Raw genomic sequence first — 20790 nt, forward strand, 5'->3', positions numbered from 1 at the left:
TACATCGTACCATAAAGCTCCTGCCAGGCTATAAACAAAGACAGAAAGCAGTTCACAGGGCTGCATTACATTTGTCCTTTTTCTTGCTGATTGCATGTTAGTTTAAGTTTGATTTTCCGTCTTTTCTGTTTACTGTCGATGCTCTGAGGTCCTGCGAGAGACAGTTTGAGAACATCAAAGTTGAGATGTGCAGTAATGATTGATAATGCTAATTCTTTGGTTCAATGATCATACAGTTGTGTATGAAAACAGTTAAGAGTCCAAACAGTTTTTAACTTGTGATAGGAGGCTGAGAAAAGCAAGGAATCCGTCACACTGAAGAAACTGTAGCCACCATGAACGACTGAGGAACATCTTAATGTGTTTTTTTAAGTGAACAAACTGAATAATAGACTTAAATGTTCCAGCACTGAACAGCACAACATTCCTTAATTTTTGGTTAACTTTGTGTTTATTTCTGTCTTTTGAATCATGCTGCTGCCTGTAAGTGCGTCGTTAAAATGGAATTAATGAGCAGTATCTCTGCTGTGCTGTTGTTCACAGGGAATCTTAGGTTCAGGCTTTGCCCTGAAGGTGCAGCAGAAGCAAAGGCAGAAACACTTCAATAGACAGATCCCTGCAGCTGCCTGTCTCATTCAGGTATTTTATATTTGACCAAAAAATACTCAACAACCACAATACAGCCGGGGGACAGAACTGTCTGGAAGCCCTAGTCTTATTACTGAGACCGTCCTTTCATGTAACCCTTACTTTCTCCTTCTGCATAGAACATATGTTGCCATGAAATGAGTCCTGTCCAACCAATATATTGCTATTTTCATGCCCCTCCAGACATCATGGAGATGTTTTGCAGTGGAGAACTTTGATTCTGCCACGTTCAAGATCTTTTTGCGAAAGAGATCCAACATCCCGGCCTCCACTCTGTCCACCCCCAAGCCCAAGAAATCGGTTAGTAATCATATTATGCATTTCACTGTAACGGCTTCTTATAGTCAGTTTTGATTTTATTATGTGCACAAAGGCAAAACCAATGCAGTATGAAGCAACAGCTCTGCAATACCATAAATCCTACCTTCATGAAGGTTATGTTCTTTTTTTTTTGTTGGTCCAACTTTATGGTTATTTTGAAGGCTGTAGTTTGTGGTGGGTTGAAAGTGGTGCTACAGTCGGACCTATGCGATGGTTAGTTCAGCTGTAATCTATAAATGAAATAAGACAAAGTCAAAGGAAATCAACTCTGTCACTAACTGACACTAGCACAGACTCCAGAGACGAGAATCTTCATTGCACTGTGTGATGTGTGATAACTGTCGCAATTTATTGTTGTGGTGATTAAAAACCAAACTGGTTAATAAAACTTGAAATTTAAGCCATAAAAACATCGTCATTACTGTAATATGTGTGAAATCTGTGTGTGGGGGGAAATTAAATTAAGGCAGAAGTGAAAAAAAAGATATGCAACCAAGACGACAGCCAGCAGCAATTACATATTGATACCGATTATTTTAGCAGCAGGATTACTGCTACTAGGGTACGGACCATGCCCACACAGTCAGCTTCGTAATATTAGTGAGAAATATTTTTGACGATGTTTACAAAGGGCTGATAAGGTCTCACACACGCACACACACACATCTGCATAAATGAAACCATCTGAATTTTTTTCAATGTAAAAAACTTAGGGGGATCATTATTTACTCAGGTGCCAAACAAAATAAACACTCCTCCACAGGAAGCCTTTGTTGATCTGAGATGTTTGCATTTATTGGGCAGGTGAAGATAAGGAGGAAGTTGAAGAACTCTGACAAGGACAATGGTCCAACTTCTCCCACAGTTCCCAGCATCACCTATGACTCTGTGTTTGACAGTGGGAGGGAGCTGAGTTCGGATGTTTACAGCACTGTGGGCACAGGTACTGTACTGAACACACACGGTGTTACACTGAGGTTGCACTGAACAGGGCTCACATATTTTACCAAAATCCAGAGTCTTCCCATTAATGGTAGATGTTAAACCGGTTAATGAGATAATTTGATAATCTTTTTTTTCCAAAAACTCAATTGAAAAAGGTTCCTTGATTTTTGTAAACATATGCATATTTTGAAATTGATGCAGCAACATGTGCCAAACAAGTTGGGACAGGAGCAACTAAAGACTGGGAAAGATGTTGAATGCTCCAAAAACACCTGTTTGGATCATTCCACAGGTAAACAGGTTGATTGGTAACAGGTGATAGTGTCATGATTGGGTATGAAAGAGGCATCCTGGAAAGGCTCAGCCGTTCACAAGCGAGGATGGAGCGAGGTTCACCACTTTGTCAGTTTGTTTGCAAATGATCGCTTTCTGTTTTTCTGCATATTTTACACAATCGTTTTTGGAATCAGGGCTGTAGATGGTTTAATTAAAGGCAGAATAAACATTCAGAATGTCACTCAAGATGCAAATTAGCACAGGAAAGAAATAACTAAAGCTGCACTGCCGGCACACCATTCAATGATCACACAGCGAAAAGACCATGTTTGATGTGACCTCAACATGTAGGGTCGCAGCCACAGGAAGGGGAAGCAGCAAAGTCCAAACAGTCACTGCTGAACTTACAAACACACACACTGCTGGATCAATAATGGAGGACTGAGAGTGATATCAAGGAGCAATTCAAATCAAATACTGAGTTCCAGTCTTCTTTAAGGTAGCCTGTGTGTTGTGCACCATGTGCCTCAGTTCATTTCAAATTTGTTGCAGTTTTTATGAAAGCAGACTTAATGATTTAGTATTGAAGGAAATAAAGAAAACAAGCAGAACATCAGCTGACTTTCATTTTGCAGATGTCTTTGCCTTCACTGTTGCAACGGTTCCACACACAGAGATGTGGACTCAGAGGCAGAGCATTTGAAAGCAATCAATCATTTGCTTGGTTAGAAGTTCAAGGCAGAGCTCAGCAACAGGTAATCAGTCATCAAACAAAGCAGGCCAGGGCCAGGCAGGCAAGAAAATAAACAAAGCTGAAGAGCTAAGACTTGGTAGCACATTAGACAGTCTGGCAAACAACTGGGGAAAAGAAGGCTGTTATATATGCAGGGAGATAATGAGGGAATGGGGAACAGGTGTGCTGGTGAGAGAGAGATCAGGTGACTGGGAATAGCGGGAACACATTGAGGGCAATGGCAGGTGCAGGTGGGGAATGGCAGGAGAGGTTAAAGGTATGGAATTTGGCTCTGTGTCTGCCATTTTCACAGCTTTCTCTCGGGTGCATGCTGCTTATGGTTTGGCACCTGGTCGCTGCCTTTTTTATGAAGTCCCAACTGTGTGCTGTTATTGACTGGGAACTACACACCAACTGCCCAAAGATCCCAACCACAGCAAAATAACATGAAAATACAGGCAGAGGGAATAGTCTCTGCATGTTGTTTATGAGGGAAAGCTTGCATGATCTACTTTTAATGACTGTAAAAGCAAAATGTGCAACGATGAAACAGAGGCAGGTGTTGCAACAGGTGTGGGGTGTTACTGCAACCATAGAACAGAATTTAGTGATAATAATGGCCTAAAGAAAAGTATTCAGTCGTTAACAATCAAGACAGCATCTCGTTTTTAAGCTTTAAGGATGGAAGTGTCTGTCAAACGGTTGGTCAGTACACAACTTTGGTCCAGGTTCAGTAAATACAAGATGGATCGCCATGAAAGATTGTACCAATCAGCAGGTATAAATCTCTACAGTACTTTGGTTTATGACCAAATACCCGCAAACCTGATGAGATTCCCAGCAGCTTCAGCTGTTAATGTTAAGTGCAAATTAGCAAATGTTACTTGCTGGAGGAAAGAGCAACAACATTTATATGTCCAGCAAAAAAGTAAACAAGTCTTTTCCTTTAACTGCTAAATGATGTCTCAGACCTTTACTTAATGACAGAAAATGGCCCTTGTACATCATCATTGCCATTATATAACATAAACATGTTTTTATGTCATCTTATAAATACACCCTCCTCTTTTCCTGCCTGCCATGAGTCACTCGCATCCCTCATTCATCAGAGTGTTTCAGGATTCAACAGTTTGTTCAAGGAAAAAGTATAAAGAGTATCAAATATAAATATTGGTTCGATAGACAGACGGACAGACAAACAACATATTACAGATGTGAGTTGGAGCACAAGCGATCTGGCGACCTTCTGACATCCTTCTCAGAGACTTGGAATAAAAGTAACAGAGCCATTATCATCAAACTTCAACACTGCCAGAGTAACAAAGACTCACTAATTCAGTATCATCTTTGAAATGGTCTCATTCATTTTTGTAATCATTTCATTTCCTGTGTTTATTCATTTTATCCTTGATTGTGCCCCTTAAGTTTTCTCCTCATTTTGAATTTTACATTTATGTGTAAACCCTGCCTTTTGAAAAGATTTCTATGAATAAAAAGGATCATCATCATTATTATTATTATCAGCGCTGCATGGAGGACCTTACTGGATGGAGATGAGCAAAATGAGATTCAGGAGAGGACAATCTGTTTGCTGTCCCCCAGGAGATAAATATAGGCCCATTAAGCATGTCCATAAGATGCAAACATTTGCTTGGATCATACTCTTTGTCGTGCTTATTTATGTTGTTTATAACCTTTTTCTTTTACACCAGCTGGTAACCTGAAAAGCTGCCTAGATGCGTGACTGCAGCGCTGCCACCGACATGTACTGTGCAAATGATTTTGCTTTGCAGTATTAGATTTGCTCAGTTGTAAAGATGTATACGTATGTGTCTGTTTGCTTTGTGTTCAATCGAAATCACCGTCTTTGATTGGAAGATAAAGAGATTCTACAGGTTGTACTGCACATCTAACACCAATGGCATGCTGCTTTTAACTATGAATCATTGAAATGAATTGCCACATTGCCATCTGGTGTGTGATTGTATTGCCTGGGTACACAAACCAATGGTGGCTCAACAGCTCAGATACTTACAGAGTTGTTCAAATTCAAAAATTTTGGGTTCAGTTTAAGTTTCTTGGTTTATCTATACCTCACATTGTTGAGATTTTATGGTCATAAATAGTCAATCACATGTACTACTCCTACTTGCACTCAGTTGCCAGTTTATTAGGAACACCTAGCTAAAAGTAATGCAGTCCAAGCAGCAGTTCTGCAGTTAATCCTGCCTTCAATAAGGTTATGGGTTTACAGGTGTTTCTGCGTGAATGAGGATAAGTAACAGACAGCTTCTACCTTTTCTTTTATCTTTATCTTGAAGTCTGCTCCTTTCATCCAGTTTGACAGCGTATTTCCCTGTCTTTTTCTTCTCTCGATGTTTTGTTGTGTACCTGGTTTAGCAGGATCCCACACACTGGGAGGATGTGGTGAGCTGCTGTTAGTGTCCACGTCCTGCACTCGTCCTCAGTACACTTACTGTCCTCTCTCACTGTCCAGTTTAACAGTCCTGTTTATCCTCTCAGTTACTCTAACAGCATGATTTTTTTTAATCAGTGCATGATGACTTGTGTTGTGTACAGATGTTAGCTTAATTATATGAGTGAACATGAAATTCCACTCTTAGCGCCGTAGTTTTTGACTATCATTGCTGTAGTCCTTCGTTTGCCCTGTGGTAAACATTGATGATGTTTGTGTTTCTCTTCATGTGTGCTTCAGATCTCCAGCAGTCCTGGACATCTTTGTCTTCCCTTCAGTTCAGCTCACCACCTCCAGGTAACACCATCTGTTGATATGAGTGTTTTTATGTTGCTTTGTTTACTCCATAGACAATAGTTGCATCACAAGGGTCAGATGACTTAACTATAGTTTAAAGTAGACATCTCAAGTCTAGTAAAAGGTTGATATGTCAAGTTGATCTGCGTCATGTGAAGTAAAGTTGCACATTCAAAAAAAAAATAAAAAATCATATAGCCATATGTGTGGTCGAGTATGACACAGACCACCAAGTGGTTAAAGCAGTGCTCTGTACTCTGTTATTGAGAAATATCAGTCAGCATGTCATGGCTTGTCGTATCACATCTCTCCTGGTTGACAGCATCAATTACTGTAAGTCCATTCCATTCAGAGTCCATTTAAAGCAGACACATTTCATTTTCACACGTCAAACATCAGGCACAGGACCAGCTGTATCGCCCGTCTCTAGCTGGTGCAGTTTCAAAACACACATTCAAATAATTACAGGTCTTCCACAACAACTCTGCCGCCTTTGCTGCAGACCTCTCGCTACCCGGCATGGCAACAACTTTATGGATTTCAGGTTATGGTAAAAAACTTAGATGTCCTATTTCTTGGTCTCCCAGATTTTTCTTTTTGTGTTTTTGTTTATTAATTTATTCATATTGTATTTTTATTGTACATTAATCTGACACCCACACCAGACCAATCCATGTGCTTTTAAGACCTTGTATCACCAAATCTGAGACCTAAGTTCAAACCAACAAAGCGACAGAGATGTGCTTTTCACACAGTGAGATGACTCACAGGTGATGCTGTAAATGCATATCTTTTTTCCCCGTCTGAAAATGACAGCTCTGTTATAATATTGATCCTAATTATGTACACTCAGGGTCCGTAGTCACACAAGGTCATGACATTCCCACAATGAAGAAACCTTCCCTAAAGCAACAAGCTTGGACACGGAAAGATCAGCCCACCCTCACCAGAAAAAAGACTGTGTAGGTCGACTGCAAGCAGGTTATTACAACCAAGATTTATGGCCATTGTTAGGTGACGACCTCTGGTAGCTGTGGTAATTAGCCGTTGACCTGTTTTAACTTACATAATGTACTTAAGTCACATACATAACAGTAACATACGTATTTGAACCCAAACCACGACCTTGTCCTAAACCTAATCAAGTGATGTTGGTGCTTAAACCTAAGAAAACTGTGACTGTTACTACATTAACGACGTGATGACGAAGGTCCAGTGCGATGAAGGGCAGCCTTCATCATAATGGCTTGTCACTGGTCCACTCCAATGGTGACATTAGTCGTTTTGGGAGTTACTGGCAATTGACCTATTGACTCAATAGGTCAATTGCTAATGAGTTCAGGTATGAGGGTGTGTTGTGTAGGACTGTTACACACCATTAGTGCAGCATGAGATCAATATGAGATCAATAAATGAGATCAGTAAATTACATTGTAAATCACCAAACCTGAACCTGACCTGAACCCTGAGCTGGTCAACAAATGCTCTGGCTGCACAGATATATATCATAAAATGAAGTCTAAAGCATGTTTTCATGTGTTTATGTGTGTGTGAACACGCAGTGAAAAGAAACCCTGGCCTTTTGGACGTCCACTCCCCCACCCCCCTCCGGAGGAACTGCAGCTTTGCGGACGACCTGGAGCTGGAGCCAGAGCGACACGGTGAACTGTCACCTGCCACCTCAGTGTCACAGTGAGTTCACCGCCTCTGCATTAATGCTGTGTTTATGTGTGACAATATTATGATAAGTATGCCGGTGTTGCGTGTATATTTTCCTATTTGTAATTACCTTTGTGATATGCCAAAACCCAGAGCTCACCTGTCTGCTGTGTAATGATTCTCTATTGGGGAAAAGTACTTGTTTTTGCACTTGCACAGTGAGAGACTGAGACAGATATGAGGAAATGAGTGTTAAGTAACTGCAGTGTAATGTAAGTGCACAGTAAGTGAAACAAATGGAGCGACACTTGTGACCCATGGGATTTCCTTTCTAAATGGCGGTGCAATGATGCAGAGAGGGAATTGCATGCCGCAGCATTGTTGGCAAAGATCACCCTGTGCTCTACTGACTCCAAAATAAGTAACCAGCTGTTCTCAGAGAGCAATAACACATCAAATCCCATGCTAAATTGAACCATTATGAGATACTACTGCTTGTTTTATCCATGACGAGAAAACATCTAGTTAAAAAAGCTTGAAAAATATCCTTCTTTTTATGTCAAATATTTGTGGAAAACCTTGGATTTTAAGGTGAATCACAGATTGAATTCCACATTGTCTGTCTTGTTGACAGCAGGGGAGAAAGCCCAGTTGAGTCATTGTTGCAGGATAACTCGAAGATGCAGTATAGATTGTTGATGTTGAATTGTTCGCGGCTTCCTCGGTATTGACATTGCAGTACAGAATGTTTTGGTAAATTGAAGATGATTGAGGTTTTTAAAGTTTTAACAAAACCAGCACACTTTCTCACAAACAAACAAAAATTACACTTCGAGTAACACGACAGACGTGGGCTTTAACGTGACAATGAAAGATTTGGGATTGTAGCAGTTAGGTAGGTGGGGAGAAGAAGTTCCTCCTTGAAATCTTTTTCATGTTTCTCAGGTTGTATTGCCTTTTTCTCTCATGAAGCAGACCAACTGCAAGACAAAACAAAAGATGCAAAAGCTGTTACATTCATGCACTGAGGATGCATTAAGCCAGGGCAAAATGCTTCTCCTCAGTGGAAGCACAATTTTGCTGAAATATAAATAAATGCAATTTTAATCAGGGCAGCAACTGTTCAGTATTTGCCGAAGGAGTCAGAGCTAATCACGTTGTTTATGTGAAAAGTGGTGGGATAACAAGGATGTGGTACCTCCAGAACTGATCATAAGTACAGCAACTTTCTGAACTGTCAAAGAATTTTGAATTAAGAAACAGAAAATAGCATTAAACAGTCTGTGAACACCTCTAAAAACATGGCTTCTCGTCCTTGTTAACTTATATTTCAACTTTTCTGTTGAAGTAGGTGAAAACTGGAATTGCAGCAGTGCTTTACAACAAAGAAATCACATGCACCAAGTGAGTGCTTCACATAGAAAAGACATAGAATGGACATAAAAACAAACAAAATAGTTAAAGGAAAAGATGATATATTCGTGTTTTAATTAAAATTTAGTGCACTGGCTTCCCAGATATCAAAAGACAGTGTGTCAAAGCTTCATGTATTATATCTAATGTAAAATATCCTCATCAGGTAGAAGCATGTAGCATATAGCATACTCAGATGTGTGACTGGCATCCAACTCTGCACAAGAGAAAATAAGCTTAATTCCAAAATGTTGCATTCTTCTTTTAAGGATTATAACCCCCAAAGTTTGCTCAAGATTTATACGTGTTTGTTAATGTTCAGGTAAAGAGAAGACCCTCACTCACTATTCAAGCTCCATTTTCAGTCGAATTCTAAATCTCTCATTAGAGTTGAAAGAAACTGTGTTTTCCTCACTGTCTGTTTCTGGTTACATCACCACCATTTGTGCTGGAAAATGGATTTGTATAATAGGTCATGGAGCACAGTATTTACATTTCATGACATGCTGCTAATTTGACAAAATGTTACGAAAGCTTTATTTGAAAATCAGTCCATTGCATTGTCCGTGAGAAGTCCATTATGAGGCACACGCTGACCTTGTTTTAGTCTTTTACCTAACTGGACTGAACAAAGAGCTCACCACTCTCCACCTCACAGGCTCATTCACTGCTTCTCCAGGCTAATGAACCTGGTGAGTAACAGCTCTTCAATAATGCCCATAACATAAAAACGGAGGATAAATGCACTACAGCCAATGTGTGTTTTTAAAAATGATGTTCGGAGAAATACACACCTTAAAAATCATCCACCCTTTGTTCTTAGTGCAACTCACCTTGATCACATTCAAAGGAAAGGAGAGGCTTTAAATGAAGGATGAGCATTAATATGAAACTGCTGCACTGACTATTTTCCCCTAAACTGACAGGGTTAGGGTATGAAGGCCGTGGTGAACCATCGTTTTATAGTTTCACACACAAGAAAAATAAAACAGGGGTCTCAAGAAAATGATGCTGTAACCTAGATGTTAAAGCATTAATTCACTACCAAAGACCAGGCTGACAAGATCAGGATTCATAGTGGTTTAATGCATGCTATGGATGGAAGGGAGCATGGATGATGAAGGATAATACATCATCTGGAACGGAGGGATGAGAGTCGAGAGACAAAGGAAAGGCAGGATGTAGGGAAGAAGGGATGAAGGGATGAGGGGAAAGAGGGATGAATGGATGGAGGGATGAGAGTTCAGGGGCGAAGGGAAGGTAAGATGTAGGGACGGAGGGATGAAGGGATGATGAGTTAAGGGAAGGTGTGCTGAGGATCGAGGGATGAAGGGATAAAGGCACAAGGAGTAAGGGATGAAGGGATGAGGGATGAAGAGATGGGGGTATGAAGGGTTAAAGGGATGAGGAGTGAAGGGAAGGCAGGCTGAGGATTGAGGTATGAAGGGATAAAGGCACGAGGAGCAAGGGATGAGGGGACGAGGAGTGAGGGATGAAGGGATGAGGGTATGAATGGATGAGGGGATGAGGAGCGAGGTATCGAGTAAGGGATAGAGGGATGAGGGTAGAGGGGTGGCAGAGTAGGGGAAGAAGGGTGAGGGATGAGAGGATGAAGGGAGAGATCCAGGCCATGGATGGATGGAGTGTGAGCTGCTCTGTTCCTTAGTTATAAAACTCCACTGAGTTGCTTTCTTTTGCTTTCTCTGTTATTTTATTTTATTTTATTTTATTTTTTACAAAAGTAACTTCAACAGTAATTTCTTAGCAACATGAACTCATTCTTTTGAAACCCTTACACAGACTGACAGAGTCACACCGGAAAGCCATCCGGGTGATCCAGAGAATGCGTTATTTTGTGGCCAAGAGAAAATTTCAGGTAAGTATGACGCTGAGTTACAGCAAATAACTTTTTCTACTTACACACTGGTAAATAATAGCTTTTAAAATGTCTTTGGAGTTCATACACATTATGTACAGTCGTCATTTGGCATCTACACTTCGACTTTAAACTCCTTATGAGCAAACTCCAGGCTCAGCTGCAGAGTTTGGGGAGTGACGATAATAAATTTTGGCCCAGGTCAACATCGGTTCAGACCTACAGGTGGACAGTTAAAGCTAATGACAATAACAGCTGCAGCAGAATTAGCAAGTGTTTGAAGTTAGAGCAGAGTTTCCAAATGAGAAGCACAGCAGCAGCATAGCACAACAGAAAAAGTGGGCAGAACTTTAGCAGCTTAAACTGATTGCCTTAAACTGCTTGTTGCAGCAAATCATCTTCTTAAACCTGCTACAGGGTTTGTTCCCGTCAATCATCAGTTAATTCAGTGAATATGAACTCTGTATGTGGAGAATTAGTATTTGGTGTCTGTAAAACCTCACCGCTCCTGCAAACATACAGTAAGCTCAGTCAGCAGACACTGGGGAGTGACAAACAGAAAGGCTTCATGCCTGGCGAGAAGTTAATATATATTTTCTCTTGTAGCAAGCTCGTAAGCCATATGACGTTCGAGACGTGATTGAGCAATACTCCCAGGGTCACCTCCATCTCATGGTGCGAATCAAGGAGCTCCAGAGAAGGTAAACTACTTAAGAGCTTTATATGAATCAGTTCGGCTAAAAATGGTCGTGTTTTTGCAAGGCAAGAGAGTGAGGGAATGAAGGAGGAAACACAGAGCCAGTGTGTGCATGTCTATTCTGACTTCCATTGCTTCTCTCAGACTGGACCAGTCTTTGGGGAAGATAACTTTGTTCCAGACGAGCTCAGGTAATTAATCACTCCACTGCTCTCCCAAAATATCGTACAGTAACTAAGGAACAAACCAGAGTCCTAATCCTCCTGTCTGATTTGTTTGACTATTGTCTCCCTCTGAAGACCGAGCCAAAGACAAAGGCAACAACTCCATCGGATCCAGACTCAACAGGATGGAGGACAAGGTGGGATTTGTGCAACTTGAGAGGAACGCTGGAGTAATATTCCCTCGCCTTTCACTGTTTCACATCATTTCTTTCGTTTGTAAAAGAACAAAGTCAAAAATTTACATGACTGTGTTTGTATTCATACTTTCAACTTTTTTGAAAATGTTACAAACTCCCATCAAGAGGATATTAATGATACCACTGCAGTTTCACTTCTCACTCAAATTGGGAATAGTTTTGGATCATGCAACAAAAGTTTAACTGGCTTTTTGTGCTGTAGTATGAAATATCTGTGCGTAGACATCTGGCCCTGTTATTGTTGATTCAGATATAAAACTTTAACAGCTTGTGCCAGTTCCTCAGCACATAAAGAGAAATCATGAGATTGTTTCTTTCATTTCTTGTGTTGTGTGTCAAAACAAAGAAAAACAAAAAAGTTGGATCGCAACCTCCCCGAACTCCCTCCCTCAAGTGTGCCTGACATTCCTGCCTTGCAAACAACCAAACAACATTCATCTCTTGTTTGTGAATAAATGATGATTTTCAGTTTCATTTGTTTTCAACTGGAAAAAAGTTTGTGAAGGTGTGACTTACAGGGATCCTAATTTTCACCCTAAACACTCTGTTGTATCCTTCAAACTTGTAATGAATACCTGTTAAACATGAATAACTGCAACATTATTCTTTGTTTGAACACACAATTTACTCTCAAGTGTTTCATTTAATTAGAGTGAAAATGAGAGAAATGCATAGTAATGACTCCACATCTGAGCTTTCATCTATCAATATTTGATCCAACTCTGACAGATAACACACATGGACCAGACACTAAACCGCGTGGCAGAGTCCCTCACCTTTCTGCTGGACCAGAGGGACGTCAGTGAGGGCGAAGGTGGAGGCAGGCCAAGGCCACGGCTCGGACGGATCTTTCCCGTCCTCCCCAGCCATGACAGCCTGCCAAGCTACGATCAGCTATCTTCATCACCATCATCCTTCTCTCCCAACACTGCCAATATCGCTGCCTGCCCCAATCCCCCCCACAACACCACCATTAGTCAGGATGAGAGCTACTGAAACCAAACAGCCTATCTATCTATCTATCTATGTGGTAACTAAGGATATCCTTTATGACTTTTTGATGTCTGTTTTACTAAATTAAAGATATATTATGCCATCGAACTGTATAATTTCTGTGTAAACTGCTCTTCTCTTTAATTGCAGTAACTAAAAAATAGAGCTAAAACCAAGTTTTATTGCCATAACTACACTCTTGGTAATCTCTTAGCTCTAACTGCCTTAGCACTTATTGCACTTATCTGCTACACGATACAGACAACAAGAAAGTTCAGTGAAGACTAGCCGGTGTGAAGGTCCTGGCTAGCCTTAGCTAAAGCTAAAATTGAATGTGCTTTCCGAGGTGTTTCCTGTAAATCAAAAATCGTGCTTCTGAACTTGAAGGCCTCAGCGGAGAACCAGATTTGAACCCAGATGCATGGCTCAGACACAGGCGGTTAAAAAGCAGTCAAAGCAGTTTAGCAGCCAAAATTCAAGCAAAAGTCAGAAACTAGGCAAGCAGATAAAATAGGCAAATTTATCTGAAAGAGGCAGTGAAACAAATGTACATTTGGACAGACACCTAGCAAAACCAACACGTCCTCATACCTAAAGGACTGAACAGGTCATCTTTGTCTTTTGCTTTCGTCATAATTAGTATGGCCACTAGAGGACGCTGTCTAACAAACGTGAATGTGAATCATAATAAGCTGCTGGCAAAGTCTGGTTATTTTTCTGGTGAGGATGGGCAGAGCAAAACAGATACATTCAGTTCCTATATGGACTGTACACATTCAAAAATTCTCAAAAAAGCTAGTTCACTGGACAAGAAAGCTGAAAAAAAAAAAAAAAAAAAATACTATTTGTTGGTAGACACGACATTATTCCCTTGCATTCGGAGGAGAAAATCGAAGGGGAGATGGCAATGATTTTTTGTGTGGATAGAATAAAAAGCCTAAAAAGATACAAAATGAAGGCATCATCACTTTTCTGTTACACAGTTTGCCAGACAGCCCTGAAAAAAATGAAATCTTTCCACTTTACTACTTTGCTGAATGTTGGCATTGTGATATTTAGGTGACAAATCAGAGGATGTCGGATATACAAGATTTATTTTTTACTTTGCCACACAAGGTTGTTGTGTTGTTGTACTTCCTTTATGCTACTCACAAAACAAACTTAGAACAATGGATAAAGAAATAAATCATAAAAATAAAAGATTTTTTATGGTGGAATGCGGAGGATGAATTGAGGAGGTACGTGTGAAAGAGAAACATCATTATTGACTTTTCAGCACTGATATTTCAGCTGTATCAGCATTAGTTTCACTGAAGTGCAAATAGTTGCCTTTTTTAGAAAACATTTGCCAATTTGAATACCTAAGACATTGCCACCGCCATGGCATCATATTCTGTGATTCAAAACTCTGTATTCTGTTGAAATTACAATAAATTTAATTGCATATTTGGTGACAGGCCTTACATTAAAAAATTTCACTTGAAATCTTTCAGTTCAGTAAATTGCTGTTTTAATTTAGTATCACTTTTTGTAAATGTTTAGAAATGTCAAACAAAATCTATCATGTGATATCATATGATGTAATTTATGTATGATTTGTATGTGTTATTCCACATAACTAAATGAGGCATTGACTTCTGTTGTGATAAAGAAAAACACACCTAATCCATCTAAAGCTAATGTTACTGGCTTAGCAGGTATCTCACTTTTTGATGCTGGTGTTCAGGGATTGGCTTTGATAAATAGGAGTAGACTGAACTGTTTACGAAATTTTTGAAAGAGCTGACATGTTGGCATTTCAGTTTGTTATTTTACATAACTAAACGAGGCGTTAACTTCAATCATGATAGAGAAAAACACCCTAAATCCATCTAAAGCTAATGTGACTAGCTTAGCAGATATCAGATGCTACCATCTTAGCTTTGATGCTAGTGGAATTCACGTGATTGGGTTTTGTAAATAACAGGCAAAAATGTTAATGAGCATTTTTGAAGAGCTGGCATCTTGCCAATTGAGTTTGTTATTCAACATAACTAAATGCAGCATTGGACTACCTAGCTAGCTAAACTCCAGCTAAAGCTAAGATTATAGCTTAGCAGATCTTAGCTACCAACTCAGCTGTTGATGCAAGTGAAATTCATGTGATTGCGTTTGTAATATAGGGACAGACAAAACTATTAATTAAATGTTTTGAAGAGGCAATTTAGTTTGCTATTCAACACGACTGAATGTGCCCAAATCCATCATGATGAAGATAATCTCCCTAGCTAGCTAATTCTGCTAAAGCTAATGTAACTAGCTTAGTAGATTTCAGTAACTCTCATCTCAGTTGATTGGGTTTGCTAAATAGTAATAAACTCCTTTAGAAAGCCAGATACATTTCATTCCAATGAGCTATGGACTGTGCACAATCAAAACAGAGTTTGTTTTGAATTGAATCAGTTAAAATGGAAATCTGGAAAACCCAGTTTGATAGAGAGGTGCTACTGCATTATTCTCTTGCAAATCCAAAGGCAGATATTCAAAAGACATAAGATGAATGCGTTATGATCTTTCTGTTACACAGTTTGCCATGAAAATCTATCTATCTATCTATCTATCTATCTATCTATCTATCTATCTATCAGCTGCTGCTTTGCTAAATATTGGCAGCATGATATTTATGTGAAATCTCATCAGACCCGGGGATAAATGGGATTTACTGAGAAACATCAATATTGACATTTCAACACAGATTTTTCAGCATATTGTATCAGCACTAGTTTCATAGCTGTGAAGTGCAAAGTCCGTTATTTCCCTGTAGGAGTCATTATTTGCCTTTTTGCCTTATTACACTTGACATTTATTCAGGTTAATGCCTAGTGCCTCGGCATCATGTGCTTTGATTGTGAATTGCATTCATCTTAGGGTAGGTGCCTTACATTTCAATGGTTCACTTGAAAGTTTCAGTTTGATCAATTGCTATTTTTACTGTTTTAATCCTATTTCACTTTTTTGTAAATGTTTAGAAATATTCTTCTGTAGCAATAAAAGATTGTGATAATTATTACAGAACGTATATGTGTTGTGTCTGGTGCCTCAAGGGGAATCTCTGACTAAAACAAATGAGCTAAATATTTCAGTCTCAGTGAGTTTTTTTTTTATTCTTTTGCCAGAGGTGCTTTGGTAGGAAGAAAAAAGTTATGCTTTTACATTAAAAAGTGAATGTTTTTACATTGTTTCCCTCCTCAGTCATCAATCAAATGGATGCTTCACTCTTGAGTTTCTGGATCCACTCAAGTTACTGTTTCTTACTAATGGTGTATCAGTCGTGTTGGCAGCAGAATTTCCTTTATTGTTGTGAGGTGGGGGTCGTGATGTCGTGTCCTCGCTGGGCAATGGAAATAGCCAAATTGCATGGTTGAAACCATGCTCTTTACACAGCTGACCTTTGGGCAGCAGATGGTGACCTTTTCCCTGCTGGCCATCCATGGGGTGTCCAGGCATTCCATCACACAAGTGCCCATGTAGAGAAAAGGCCCAATGACCATCTGCCTCCGGTGTCCATAACAATGGGCCCCACCCTCCTAAAGTGTGCTGAGGGTGGATGGCCTTTGTGCTGACCAGGACATGGGTGAGGGGAGTGTTTTTTTGTTTGTTTTGTTTTGTTTCTAGTGCTGATATCTGGGGTATTGGGAGAGAAAAAGTGTAACAGTCAAACACAGAAACAATATAAAGGATTATCAAAAAGATCGCGAACAAATAAATGACCTTTTATATGAATAACGGCTTTGGTTAAACTGAGAGTATTAGCATCTAAGGCTGCAATTTACTAAGATGATATTTGCTGAATCATGCATAAAGCGACAAATGCTCTTACATTTTTAATGATTTTTGATGAATTTCACTGTTGGATTTCAAACCTGTGCATTTGTGTCAAATTAAAGAAACTTACCTCAATTTTGTACTTGCAAATCCTAATGTTTGCCTTCCCTGTAATTTCCTCATTTGAGTAGTTTGATCAAAGCTGGTTAGACGAAGCCACAGTGACGCAGATTAATGTGATTTCCGTTCCTGAGTAGTAAAATGTACAGCATAAGGTTTATGTGAACAAGAAGATTCAGCATTACTGTAATAGTCATTGATACAATCACTGCATTACTGTTTGTGAAATCTGCATTCACTGATGATGCACTCAGCAGCTTGTAGAACACATCTTTAAGGGGGTTTAATTAAGGTAGTGGGTGGGAAAATTGGGAGCCCCTGAGACCCTTTAGACCCACGGGATAGTTTGATTATTGATTTCTTGACTGGTAATGCAGACATAAATCCATTGGAACAGAGTGTAAGATCCTCTGTTCCCTAAAGCAGAAATAACATACTTAAAACTGGGCGTTGGGGCTTTTAAAAAATGTAAATGTGACGTTTGCTCTTTCTTTTATGCTCTAACAAAGTCTCTCTGCTCCTGAAGCACACAAGTAAACACGAGCCAAAGTGAGAATAAACATAAGCCGGATTGGTTTGGGCACATGTCAATGATAATAGCTGCTTTGACTATGAAAAGGGACGGAGTGAAAAGAGAAAAGCTGAGGAAAGACCTGGGGGGTCGAGGAGCTCCAAAGGCTGATTTGCAGGTGAAATAGATGGCACACTCTGCTTTGTGGTCATTGTCCTGCTCTGCGTCCAGATGGCCTCTTGAATTTCTTTAGAGCTGAAATCCCAACACTGTGGGAGTGAATGTGCTTCCTGTGGGATTTGGCCTCTCTAATGGGCTAATTTGGCAGTTACAGCTCATACTGTATTAACGGATATAATTTTAAGCCTGACAGCACAGTCCTTATGATTGTGATTATGAAACATCTCATAATACAACCCAGAAAAAGCAATTACTCTAGAACGTTTTTCTTCTTTCGGCTGTCAAATTTGCAACTTGAATTGATTTTTCTATGATTTTAGAGGGACACTTATTATTAGTTTACTCATCTGTGGCTGCCACAAAGTCAGCACAAAACCAAAGATCTACTTTCTCATAAGACTGTGGTCATATTGAAAATCTAATCATTTGAAATTCTCTTCACAAATGGCTGTAATTGTAGAACTCCAGGGTCAGGGTTTATGCCAGAAAAATGATCACAGCAGCTTTTAGATGTGGAGAACTCGCTCTCACGATGAGGACAGAGGACTTTAAATACCTGAAACTGAAGTTAAAACTGAATATTTTACGAAACAATGATTGCAGTGTTCAACATTCAAAAGCAAGGCTGACAAGATCTGTGACAGAGTTTGATTGGAAAGTTCAAACTCTTTTCAGGGCAAAGATTTCTACTTCAGACAAACTGCGACAGGCGCGTTGTTGCACAAAAACATGCATTGTTTTGTATTTTACAAATCAATTTTTGCATCCTGAAATACCGACAGTGTGCGCTGACGAGCCTTCAGACAAATAAGCCCTGTTTTGTCCCATTTTACTCAAGATAGGGAGCAAACCTGAATGTTCTCCTTGAGTAAATAAACTAGTTTGATGTGATGGATGCAAAATCATTCAATCAGGCTCTGCCAACTAATTATTTTGGGTTCAGGATCATTGTTTTTTTTTCTGTATATTTAAGTTTTTCAGGATGAAAAAATTCATCAAGTAGAGAGCAAAAAATATAATAATCAGTCATCCAGAAGGACAATTAACATTACTGATACACAGTTTATTAAAATGACAGTATTTGTAGGCATTTACAAGCTTTTTGATCTACATCACAGCTGATATAGACAAACATGACAAGGATAAAATAGTGCTTTTCTAGTTAACAGCTCAAGTTACAGAAATTTACCAACAGGATTGACAAAGAGATGAAACATAAAGAGACAAAAATTCACTTGGTCTGCAAATGATCTTCCTCACATAACACTGAAAAACACATCTGAACAAACGTATTTGTGACATTATCAATGAAAAAACGCAACAGAAATTAAATAAAAACTTCATAAATAGAATAAATAACACAAAGTGGTATAATTTTACCCCAGTTCACAAATAGTAACATTTGCAATAAAATAAAATAAAATAACATGAAATAACCTAACATAAAATAACATAGCATAAAATAAAATTAAAATAATGGGATGAAATAAAATCCTTTGGTGCAGAGAGCAGGCTTTGGTCCAGTCCATAAAAATATATGTAGAAGTATAAATAGTCCATTTTTCCGCGGCATGATCATCGTATTGTTTTGCACTGAGCTGCTTCAATGGAACTTGTGTGAAAAGGATTGAGGATGCTCTTTGTTTCTGTCATCCTCCTTCTCTTTGTGAAAAAATCTGCCAAGAAAAACAAAAGGAAAACGTTAATTCACTCTATATTCAGTCACGATGATTGAATGAGGCTGAGCTGCAGGATGAAACTCATTCTGGGTGTGTAAGACTTCTTCCTCACCTGTAATTCGTGCGTTGTCTCTGGGCTTGGCCGCCTGTTTCGGGAGCGTCCTCTTCCTCCGGACGGGCGTCACTTCAGCGGGACGCTTGCGTGTGTTGGAGATGCTGGAGCAGTTCTCCTGGTCGGTCCCTGCGCCCTCCTCACGGTCGCTCAGCCGGTCGTCGTCCTCAGTGTGGGACCAGGCAGCGTCCTTCAGCTGTGCGGGCTCCTGGTAGAGCGCAGCGGCGCAGTCTGCGGGTATTTCCTCCCACTGGAACCTGCCCGGCAGCGGCGTCTCGGTCTGGAAGTTAAAGTTCCAGCGGCGACTGTCCTGCTCAGTGATCTCCTTCAGCTTCAGTTTCAAGTCCCGGCGCAGCTGGTCGTGGTCTACTGGACCAAACAGACTCCTGCAAACCGACTCTCTGCGCCTGATGGGATTCATGCTTCAGATGGTCCTGGTGGGGTTTTGGTGAAGGGAAGCCGTTGTTGCTGGTCTGCTGTGGTCATGCTGCAGGGCGATTTAAAGGCTGCAGGGCGCACCATGTTCTGTTTGTACACAATGAGCAGAGGCTGCTGATTGGCTGCAGCTCCTGAATTGGCGTAAGGGGAGGGGGCGAAATCCATCCATTGTGTGATGAAGGGACCATCAATAAAAGTCTCCGGTTCCATTTGGGATGCTTTGTGTGATATTGTGATAAAGCCTGTCCTAGCAAGTAATGATCCATTGAAGTAATCATAATAATGACCATTTCTTCTGTCAGACAAGATTCTTAGTGCACATGCTCTACTTTTAATCAGTGTTACTTTAAGCTTTCAAAATGAGCGAGCAGTAAATGCAGCAGTGCAGTGTCGTCTCCAGGGAGCAGTGATTAGTGGCCAGGACAAGAATTTATGCCTGCAGGCCATAGAGGCCAGAGTCCTCTTGCCAAGACGAGATTGAAAGTAAGTTCACGGTCCAAAATGAAACGTGTCTCAAATCAGGGGATGAGATTTAGTTTAAGTTACATATAGGTCAAGACCACAGTAATTAAAAAGTCACTGCTTTAATTGCTTTCCCTTCCTCTTGAAAGAAGACTTTTCCCAGCAGGTTCGTTTGAGACAGGTTCTAACTTTTGCATTTGCTTTAGGAATTCAAATCATGTTGCTGCTATCTATATGTTAATAATGTTATCATTCCTACCAGATTAAACTGATTTTTCACATTTTCACTGAGAAACCTGAGGAAGGTCCTGTCCTCACACAGTTAAACAGAGTAATTGCTGCCAATGAAACCACAGTCTGATTCGCTGACTCCTGGGCACTTCCTTCACTGGAGGTTATGGGCCTTGCACAAGGGCACTTTAGTGGTGCTAATGAGGGAGATTTTGCAGATCACTCTGGTATGCTAGAAAATAACAGTGGGAATAAAAGGTTGAAATATTGAGGTGCAACCCTGATGAACTGCCTCTTTCTTATGTATTCTTTGTGCTATAATAATGGCTCAGTAAAGACACAAACTGAGCACTAATCTGAAATTCATCAGACAGTCATTTTGGTATATATATATATATATCACATATTTGTCTCTATTGAAGTCATTATTGCAAAGCTTTCACTTTGAGAGAGTGATAATCGATGCTGAAGCTAATAAGAAAAATCTCACATTTATGC

General features: G+C 39.9%; 2 protein-coding genes across 2 annotated transcripts in view; one reads left to right on the forward strand and one right to left on the reverse strand.

Annotated features, from left to right (window-relative positions):
* Window positions 1-13573, forward strand: part of kcnq1.1 (potassium voltage-gated channel, KQT-like subfamily, member 1.1) — a 33095-nt gene extending 19522 nt beyond the window's left edge. The window contains exons 8-18 of the mRNA XM_076738528.1: window positions 544-639; window positions 832-948; window positions 1774-1912; window positions 5327-5350; window positions 5640-5696; window positions 7259-7388; window positions 10569-10644; window positions 11251-11345; window positions 11486-11532; window positions 11641-11702; window positions 12492-13573. Coding sequence (XP_076594643.1) covers window positions 544-639; window positions 832-948; window positions 1774-1912; window positions 5327-5350; window positions 5640-5696; window positions 7259-7388; window positions 10569-10644; window positions 11251-11345; window positions 11486-11532; window positions 11641-11702; window positions 12492-12758 — 1110 coding nt within the window. The 3' untranslated portion in view covers window positions 12759-13573. The remainder of the gene's footprint in view (window positions 1-543; window positions 640-831; window positions 949-1773; window positions 1913-5326; window positions 5351-5639; window positions 5697-7258; window positions 7389-10568; window positions 10645-11250; window positions 11346-11485; window positions 11533-11640; window positions 11703-12491) is intronic.
* Window positions 13574-18414: 4841 nt separating this feature from the next.
* On the reverse strand, window positions 18415-19662 carry cdkn1ca (cyclin dependent kinase inhibitor 1Ca). The gene is made up of 2 exons (XM_076738539.1): window positions 19162-19662; window positions 18415-19046 (listed from the first exon to the last, which is right to left on the reverse strand). The coding sequence occupies exons 1-2, from the start codon at window positions 19580-19582 to the stop codon at window positions 18946-18948; spliced, it is 522 nt and encodes a 173-aa protein (XP_076594654.1). The 5' UTR covers window positions 19583-19662; the 3' UTR covers window positions 18415-18945.
* Window positions 19663-20790: the final 1128 nt, after the last annotated feature.

This window comes from Chaetodon auriga, chromosome 1 (genome assembly GCF_051107435.1).
Source record: "Chaetodon auriga isolate fChaAug3 chromosome 1, fChaAug3.hap1, whole genome shotgun sequence".
In the NCBI taxonomy this organism is placed as follows: Eukaryota; Metazoa; Chordata; class Actinopteri; order Chaetodontiformes; family Chaetodontidae; genus Chaetodon; species Chaetodon auriga.

Bases quoted from the DNA above. Each gene is read 5' to 3' on its own strand.
- cdkn1ca (XM_076738539.1), bottom strand. From the start codon at position 19,582: ATGAATCCCATCAGGCGCAGAGAGTCGGTTTGCAGGAGTCTGTTTGGT. The intron at 19,047-19,161 runs GTGAGGAAGAAG...TTTTCTTGGCAG, and splicing joins AGACAACGCACGAATTACAG to ATTTTTTCACAAAGAGAAGG.